The sequence below is a fragment of the Chlamydotis macqueenii genome, chromosome 25 (genome assembly GCF_036417535.1).
Source record: "Chlamydotis macqueenii isolate bChlMac1 chromosome 25, bChlMac1.mat, whole genome shotgun sequence".
In the NCBI taxonomy this organism is placed as follows: Eukaryota; Metazoa; Chordata; class Aves; order Otidiformes; family Otididae; genus Chlamydotis; species Chlamydotis macqueenii.
Window position 1 is genome coordinate 5,076,728 of NC_141580.1, and position 9,497 is coordinate 5,086,224.

Below are 9,497 nucleotides of genomic sequence, written 5' to 3' on the forward strand. Positions count from 1 at the left end.
GTCTGGTGGCTGCAGGTGCACCTGGGAGAGAGGGCAGGGAAAATTAAGCACCAGGGATGTTTGAAGAGCAGCCTGTCACCCCTCCACAAGAAAAATCCTTTCCCTCAGATCCAAAGGACTTGCGACCAAGCCCGGGGAGATCCTCAGCTAGCCCACAGCTCCAAGGACGACTCAGGCTAACCCCAACCTCGCTCCAGGACACACCTTCTGCTCCCTCTTATCTCCCATGGGGAGCAGCCTCAAGATCCAGCATAGGAAAGAGAGACAGGTATGTGCAGAGAAATCCCCAAGAAGGATGTGGAAGAGGAGGAGGAGGAGGAGGAGGAGTACAAGAAAGGGCTTAGAATCACCTTGTTCCCAAGGAGATGGAGGCAAGAGGAGTGGATGAGAGAGTGAGGAGAACTGCCTGCTTTTATACAGCTCCTGCACCGCCCCAGGCCCACAGTCACTGCGCACAGGCAGTAATTTTCCAACAGACTCGCCTCCCAAGCAAAATATCCTACCTAATGACACACGTTGTGTTTTGGTTTCCATCAACACTGCCATTCCATTTCCTCATTTCTGACATCACCATTAGGCCACAGAGGCTCTTTTGAAGTATCGAGACGAGAGGCCCAAGGATTTCCCCAGCACATGTCAGTACAGGCAGAAGACGTGCCCCCAAGGGCTGGAGGGTCCGTGCGTACAGAGGACATGGCTTTGGGGAAATAGGGTGAGGTTATTTTCCACACTCTGCGCAGGAAGGTGCGCAAGCCCTCATTCTGCAACCTCTGCACGCTGTGCGAGTGCTCGCAAGAAGGTCAGGCTGTGGGCAATGGCCGTTGGGTCTCCCTGCAGTTGTGTGTGTGGGCACAGCCCAAAGCTCAGAGATGGGTTTCCTGGTGCAGAGGGGGAACTGCCCCGGCTGCAGGGAAATTCAGCCCCGCCTGGGACACGGGCCTGAAGACAGCACACACGCCAGCCTTGACCTCACACCAAAAGGCTGACACATGGCCAACCCAAAATTAGACTGTGCCTCACCACGGGTGGGGAGAGTCTCTCCCAAAAAGCTTGCCTGCTGAAGCTATTCCCTTGCCCTCCTGGGACCCATCTCAGCTGCCTCCATGGCTGCAGGGCAGGGAAGTGCATCACCTCCTTGACGTCGTCTGACAGCTGGTTTTGTACCCAGGGCCCTTCTGAGCACATCCCCTCCCTGAGCACCCATCCTGACCTACATTGCGCTGTAGACACTTGCTAGCCCTCGCTCACTGGGGACTTGGGGCATCTTTCCCTGCCTCTCCAATGGTGCTGCATTGTACTCCAAGTTGAGGAGGCCGTTGGGCATGGGAAAGAAAGCCTGCTGAAGCCCTACAGCTAAGAGAAGACGTATCACTTGAGACCCAGAGACCTGGCCCAAACCATGGGGAGATGTGTTCTGCAACCCTTCCTTTCCCTCCACAGACCATTTAGGAGAGCTCCTCACCACAGCCTGGTCTCTTTGGACAGCAAGAGGAGGTCTGTGTATCCGTTCCCTTCCACTCCCTATGCCTCTCCCCAGGGCTGATCTGGAGCCAAGGGTCAGGTCAACCCAGAGGAGGTCTCAGGGCTCTAAGCTCACACCATAGATCGGTCCCCAGTTTCTACTAATGCAAGCGGTTCTTCCCTCTCAGTTGCACAACTTGACAGTTGTCCTTCCTGATGCCGTCAGGCTCCTGTATCCAAGTCCTCCAGCCGGTCTAGGTCTCCCTTTACATCAACCTTCCCCTGGAGCACATCAGCTGCCTTGTACGGGTCAACTTTTCACAGACACTCCTTGGTTTGATGCCTACCCGCTGCTGGGAGGGCTCCCCCTCCTTCCTTCAACTCTCTGAGGGCATAGCAGACCAGTACACCCTATAGGTGAAGACTGAGACAGAGAAGGCTTTGACTTCCCCCAGCCTGCTCTCTGTCTGCTCTTCAGGAAATCAGCTGCCCCACTCAGCAGTGGACCCACATTTTCCTCCATCAGTCTTCAGCTGCTCTTGCAGGGGTGGATGCAGCTCTTGATGCCTTCACTGTCTAGCCCTCAGGAGACTCTGGCTCTATGCTCCTGACTCCCTCTCATCAGCTCTTTTACCCATGGCTGAGAACTGTGTCCCAGGGCCTTCTCTCCTCCAGGGTGAACAATCCCATCTCTCGCAGTCCCTCCTGCCTCAGGGATTTCAGGGGCTTCATGGGCTCCGTGGCCCTTTGCCACACTCACACCAGTGTGGCCGTGCATCTCTGATAACCAGGAGCCACAGACAGGACACTGTTCATGACAGTTGTGGTCTTAGAAGCGCTGAGCAGAGAACAGGGATGACCTTCCACAACCTGACAGCAACGATCTTTGTAAAGCCGCCCAGGATTCTGTTGGACACCATTTCCGCATGGGCACGGGCTGACACATGGTGTCCTCCAGGACCCACGTCCTCTGCGGCAAAGCTGTTTGGCAGTCCTCTGGCCTCAGCCTGGAGTGGTGCAGGAGATTCTTCCTCCTCCACTGCAGGACTTTCCATAAATGGCTTAAACACTACTGGCTCCAGTCTGCATTCTTGCAATGCGCTAGGAGAGCGTGTCTGCCAGCTGCACTTTGTGCCATGCAGCACGAGAGTTGCAGATCAGCGGTCATGCCAAATTTCAGTCACCTGCTCTGCCCTCTGCCCTAGCCTGTATGTTGTCACTTGCTCTGTACGGATCCTTACAAGAGACAGAGTCAAAAGCCTTGGTCAGATGAGATTAACAACATTTGGTGGACTTCCCTCACCCACCAGAGCCATGCACGTCCTGAAATAAGACCGTGAGAGTGGTGAGGCCTGCTTTCCGCTCCATAAATCCATGCTGACCACTCACAATCACCTGTTCTTTTCTTTTGCCAAATGCCTTCCAGGATGATTCGCTCCATCATCTTTGCAAGGATTGAGATGAGACTGATCAACTTGTCTTTCCCCGGCTCCTCTTTCATGTCTTTCTTGAAACAGGAGGATCATTTGCTTTCTTCCATCCCGCGGATGCGTTCGCTGACTGCTGTGACCTTGGCAGGCTGGAGAGGTGGGCCCGTGTCAACCTCATGAACTTCAACCAGGCCAAGTACAAGGTCCTGCACCTGGGTCATGGCAATCCCAGGCACAAATACAGGCTGGGCGGAGAATGGATTGAGAGCAGCCCTGAGGAGAAGGACTTGGGAGTGCTGGTGGATGAGAAGCTTAACATGAGCCGGCAATGCGCCCTTGCGTCCCAGAAGTCCAACCACATCCTGGGTTGCCTCAAAAGAATCGTGGCCAGCAGGTCGAGGGAGGTGATTCTCCCCCTCTACTCTGCCCTGGTGAGACCCCACCTGGAGTACTGTGTCCAGCTCTGGAGCCCCCAACACAAGAAGGACATGGACCAGTTGGAGAAGGTCCAGAGGAGGGCCACAAAGATGATAAAAGGGCTGGAGCACCTCTCTTATGAGGACAGGCTGAGAGAGTTGGGGCTGTTCAGCCTGGAGAAGAGGAGGCTCCGGGAAGACCTGATAGCGGTCTTCCAGTACCTCAAGGGGGCCTACAAGAAAGATGGGGAGAGGCTGTTTAGTAGGGCCTGTTGCGATAGGACAAGGAGTAATGGTTTTAAAATAGAGGCGGGTTGATTTAAATTGGAAATTAGGAAAAATTTTTTTACGATGCGAGTTAAAGAACACTGGAACAGGTTGCCCAGAAAGGTGGTAGAGGCCCCATCCCTGGAAACGTTCAAGGCCAGGCTGGATGAGGCTCTGAGCAACCTGATCTAGTTGGGGATGTCCCTTCTCCTTGCAGGGGCGTTGGACTAGATGAATTGTGAAGGTCCCTGCCAACTCTAACCATTCTATGATTCTATGATTCTATGACTTCCAAGGCAGTTGAGAGCAGCCAAATAGTGACACCGAGGAGCTCCGTTGGGTGCATGGAACCCCTCCATGACATTGGAGGCATCTTCTGCTGAAATTCATACAACTGTAGAATCACAGAATGGTTTGAGTTGGAAGGGACCTTAAAGATCATCCAGTTACAACCCTCCAGCCATGGGCAGATACAGGCCGGCCCAGGACATCCTTGGGCCTCTCATCCCAGCCCATGAAAGGAGCCCACATGGTAGACCAGGCATGCCAGAAATGAGGAAATGAAAAGGCAGCGTTGGCGGAAACCAAAACACAACCTGTGCCATTCAGTAGGGTATTTTGCTTTGCAGGTGAGTCTGTTGGAAAATTACTGCCTGTGCGCAGTGACTGTGGGCCTGGGGCGGTGCAGGAGGTGTATAAAAGCAGGCCCTTCTCCTCACTCTCTCATCCACTCCTCTCGCCTCCATCTCCTTGGGAACGAGGTGAGTCTGAAGCCCTTTATCCTTCTCCTCCTTGTTCTCCTGCAGTGTATCTCAGCGCAGACCTGCTCCTTTATCCTACGCTGGGACTTGCTGCTGCTACTCATGGGCAAGGGAAGGGGGCAGACATTTTGCGATGGAGAAAAGTTGGGGCTTGGCTACATGTCTCCACCGAGTGAAGGGCTTGGTGGGGATCTCAGTGGCATTGGTCGCTCCTGGCAGTCCTCTTCTGGACTGAGGAGAACCAGCCTGTTGGTCTCCATACAACACCTCCAGCTTCCTTCTGCAGCTCACTCCTCCAGATCATGCCTTGACTCCCTCACGGTGGGGTGACCGGCTTCTCCTACCCACTCCTCATGCTCTGCTTTCCCCTGCCCTCTCTCCCAGGTGCACCTGCAGCCACCAGACATGTCCTGCTACAGCCCGTGCCTGCCATGCCAGCCCTGCGGCCCCACCCCACTGGCCAACAGCTGCAACGAGCCCTGTGTCAGGCAGTGCCAGGACTCCAACGTCGTCATCCAGCCCTCTGCCGTGGTGGTGACCCTGCCCGGCCCCATCCTCAGCTCCTTCCCACAGAACACTGCCGTGGGATCCTCCACCTCCGCTGCCGTTGGCAGCATCCTCAGCTCTGAGGGAGTGCCCATCTCCTCTGGGGGCTTTGGTCTCTCCGGCTTGGGTCTCTCCAGCATTGGCAGCCGCTACTGCGGCAGGAGGTGCCTCCCCTGCTAAAGTTCCAGGCGATGGCCCTGGCAAAGGCCTCCAGGGACCCCCAAGCTGGCACCTGACTAGGGACAGAGCTTGTTAGTTTCAGAGGCCTGAAGAACCCCGGTACTCCTTGCACAAAGATGGGGCCAGCCTGTGCTCTTGGGAAGTATGGGCCATGCCTGCCTTTCCCGTCTTCCACTCTCTCCTTTCCCTCCTTTATCCTTAGTCCCTTCTCCTCCTCTGTTCTGTGAGCCCCACAAACACAGCCGAGGGAAGAACTGCTGGCCCTGCTCCAACTATGGGACACGCAACCCCTGGACACCTAGTGATACCTCTGCCACGGGTGCTCCCTCCGTTGGGTCCTGCACTCACACAGACCTCCTTTCCCTCTTCTGACTCATTAAAGTTCTGCTGCATCCCAGACCACGTCTCTGTGTCATCCTTTGCTCTGCACACACTCTCCCAGGATCCCCAGGGAGACAGACGTACATCAAAGGTGGTTATGGGACAGAGTGTTTGGGAATGATTGTGGAGTGGTTGTTAAAAACGTGTTTGATTTGAGTATACTTAGTTGTGGATAGGGTGGATGACTCTTGGCTTCCCATGCTTCTTGTAGTCCACCAACGCATTCCCTTCTCCACTCTCAGCAAGCCCCGCACCCTCAGCCCCTCTTGCCCAAGGAAGTGCTCCTGCCCTCTCACCATCCTGGCCACCCTTCACTGAACTCGCTCCGCTTGGTCAAGGTCTTTCTTGTGTCACACCCCAAAACTCAACACAGTGTTCTAGATGCTGTCAGGCACTACTGAGAAGAGCGGGTTCATCGCTCCCATTGATCTCCTGGCTCCGTTCCTGCTCATGCAGCACAGGATGCTGACGACAGCCCTCAGCGGCTGAGAACAGTGCTGGGACTCGCACCTCTTTTGATGGGCTTACCGCAAAAGAAACTTCCTACAGCTTTTGGGCTGCAGCTTGTCAGGGGCTGAAGGATGTGCGGGGAGTCATGGATGCTTGCTAACAAGCCAGTTGCCACTCAGGGCTCTGAGCTGACACGTGTCACTGTGCCCAGCTCTGTGTTGCAGTATTTCACCAGCTGCTCTTGTTCAGCGGCAGGTCACTCTGCATATGGGGCATCTCTTCTGCCCTGAGTCTCTCCCTGCCTCCCTCTCTCCAGGAAGAGTCCCAGGAAAGACTGCAAACAGACAGGGAAGGAGCAGGGCAAGCAGGACATGCACTGCCCATGGCTCTGTGTGCTGTGCCAGCCCCATCCCCAGCTAAGCACCCACTGGCTGTTCTCTCAAAGCCTTGTGCTCTTTGGAGAAAGGAAGAACTGGAAGGGCAAGACAGTGAAACACTCCTGGGTCAACATCAGGACTGTCCATGAGGGGAAGGGACAAAACAGAAAAAAACAAGCCATGCAAAGGCAATCACCCAGCACCTCACACCAGCAGACCGATGCCCAGACACTCCATAAAGAAGGGCTTCTTTGGAAAGACTGCCCACACTTTGGTTGCTGAGCATGACGTTCTGTGGCATGGAACAGCCCTTTGGTCAATTCAAGCAAGCCATCCTCATGCGTCGCCTCTCAGCTGCTTGCCCACAGCTAGACTCTGCTGCAGGGGACACAGAGTGAGAGAGAGAGAGACGCCCTTGATGATTTGCAAGCATTGTGACGCAACAGCTGAAGCTTTGGTGTGTTACCTGCACTGTTTCAGCCACACATTGGTAGCCCAGCACCGTATGGGCTGCTCTGAAGACAATTACCTCCGTCCCAACCACAGCCAGTACAGCCTGGTTCTCCCATTGCTTATCATCTTCTGGGGACATTTTCTGCAGAGCCGGACTTGTGGACGTTGGTCACTGCAAAAGTGGACGTGAGCCAGCAATGTGCGCTTGCAGCCCAATTATGCCCTGGGCTGCACAAAGAGAAGCATGGAAAGCAGGTCGACGGAGGGGATTCTCCTCTTCTAGAAAGCTTCCGTTGCTCCCCACCTAGAACACTGCCTCTACTCTGGGGTCCCCAGCACTAAAACGACGCGGACCTGTTAGATCAGGTGCAGAGAATGGCTACGAAAAGCAACCAAGGGATGCATCATGCCTCCTATGGAGAAAAGCTGAGGGAGCTGTGCTTGTTCAGCCTGCAGAAGAGAAAGCTCTGGGGAGACCTCATTGCAGCCTTTTGAATATATAAAGGGGACTTCCAAGAAAGTCAGAGAGAGACCTTTTATCGAGGCCTGTAGTGATGGGACAAGGAGGGAAAGTTTGAAACTGAAGTCGGGCAGATATAGATTGGACAGCAGGAAGCCATTGACGAAGATGACGGTGGTGAGACCCTGGAAAAAGTGGCCCAGAGAATGATGGGCTGCCCCATCATTGAGGTGTTCAAGCTCAGGTACAACTGACCTTTGAGGAACGTCATCTAGAGACAGACATTCTTGTCCAGGGCAGGGAAGTTGCACCAGGGGATCTTGAAAGGTCTCTTCCAACCAGAGCCCTCCTATGAGTCTATGACTCTGTGGATCTATGACAAGGCAGCCTACGACACCGTGTCCCTCCCTTTGAGAGCCCTGTGGTTAGCACGGGCTCTCCTGGCCTGTCCTGGGAAGCTGGTGCCTATGTCTTGTCAATCCCACGTTCCTTCCGGACCACTTACATCACAGTGCAGAGCTTCCTGAGGAAAAAGCAAACGTGCGCACAACAAAGTGGGTGGTGGACACTGAGCTACGTGGGGTAATTCTATCCAGACCCAAGGAGACAGAGAAATTTGGAAAGCACAGGGACACTCGACGTGTGAATAAGCATACTCAACGCAAGCCTGTGTTGACAGTCACTGCAAAACCATCCCCAAATACCCCTCCCCTGAAAACACAACCGAGCAACATCTCTCTCCCTGGGCATCTTGCAAGAGCATCTGCCGGGGAAAGGACGAGACAGAAGCACAGATTGGGATGCAGCAGAACTTTAATGAGCCAAAAGGGGAATATGGGTTCAGTCTGTGTGGAGGCCCAGGAGCACAGAGCAAGAGTGGCAGAATTGAGATTTTGGACCACGGCTCAGGCAGAGATCCTGACACCTGCCCGTCCCACAGAGGTAGCAGGGCCAGCAGGTCCTCTCCATTTGGGCTTTGTGGAACTCACAGTCCAGGGGTGCACAGGGGAACGAAGACACAGGAAGGGAAAGAGAGAGTGGGGGAAAGGCAGGTATGGGACATGCTTTCCGAGAGAACAGACTGGCCAGCTCCTTTTGCGAGGGGTGCTGGCCTTGCTGAGACCCTCTGAAAATAACAAGCTCTGTCCCTAGTCAGGTGCCAGCTTGGAGGTCCCTGGAGGCCTTCCCCAGGGCCATCGCCAGCACCTTTAGCAGGGGAGGCACCTCCTGCCGCAGTAGCGGCTGCCAATCCTTGAGAGACCCAAGCCGGAGAGACCAAAGCCCCCAGAGGAGATGGGCACTCCCTCAGAGCTGAGGATGCTGCCAACGGCAGCAGAGGTGGAGGATCCCACGGCGGTGTTCTGCGGGAAGGAGCTGAGGATGGGGCCGGGCAGGGTCACCACCACGGCAGAGGGCTGGATGACGACGTTGGAGTCCTGGCACTGCCTGACACAGGGCTCGTTGCAGCTGTTGGCCAGCGGGGTGGGGCCGCAGGGCTGGCATGGCAGGCACGGGCTGTAGCAGGACATGTCTGGTGGCTGCAGGTGCACCTGGGAGAGAGGGCAGGGGAAAATTAAGCACCAGGGATGTTTGAAGAGCAGCCTGTCACCCCTCCACAAGAAAAATCCTTTCCCTCAGATCCAAAGGACTTCACCAGTTGCGACCAAGCCCGGGGAGATCCTCAGCTAGCCCACAGCTCCAAGGACGACTCAGGCTAACCCCAACCTCGCTCCAGGACACACCTTCTGCTCCCTCTTATCTCCCATGGGGAGCAGCCTCAAGATCCAGCATAGGAAAGAGAGACAGGTATGTGCAGAGAAATCCCCAAGAAGGATGTGGAAGAGGAGGAGGAGCACAAGAAAGGGCTTACAATCACCTTGTTCCCAAGGAGATGGAGGCAAGAGGAGTGGATGAGAGAGTGAGGAGAACTGCCTGCTTTTATACAGCTCCTGCACCGCCCCAGGCCCACAGTCACTGCGCACAGGCACTAATTTTCCAACGGACTCGCCTCCCAAGCAAAATATCCTACCTAATGACACACGTTGTGTTTGGTTTCCATCAACACTGCCATTCCATTTCCTCATTTCTGACATCACCATTAGGCCACAGAGGCTCTTTTGAAGTATCGAGACGAGAGGCCCAAGGATTTCCCCAGCACAGTCATGTCAGTACAGGCAGAAGATGTGCCCCCAAGGGCTGGAGGGTCTGTGTGTACAGACCCTCCATGTGTCCCCCCCATGGCTCTGGGGAAACATTGTGAGGTTATTTTCTGCACTCTGTGCAGGAAGGTGTGCATGTCGTCTCACCAAGGCGGT

At 54.9% G+C, this 9,497-nt stretch overlaps 2 protein-coding genes across 2 annotated transcripts; one reads left to right on the top strand and one right to left on the bottom strand.

Annotated features, from left to right (window-relative positions):
* Window positions 1-4,740: 4,740 nt before the first annotated feature.
* Window positions 4,741-5,061, top strand: LOC147597772 (feather keratin 1-like). The gene has a single exon (XM_086766566.1). It carries the CDS (start codon window positions 4,741-4,743, stop codon window positions 5,059-5,061), a length of 321 nt encoding a protein of 106 aa, XP_086622692.1.
* A 3,329-nt stretch (window positions 5,062-8,390) lies between these two features.
* Window positions 8,391-8,711, bottom strand: LOC147597773 (feather keratin 1-like). Its single transcript, XM_086766577.1, has one exon. The coding sequence runs from the start codon at window positions 8,709-8,711 to the stop codon at window positions 8,391-8,393; it is 321 nt and encodes a 106-aa protein (XP_086622703.1).
* Window positions 8,712-9,497: the final 786 nt, after the last annotated feature.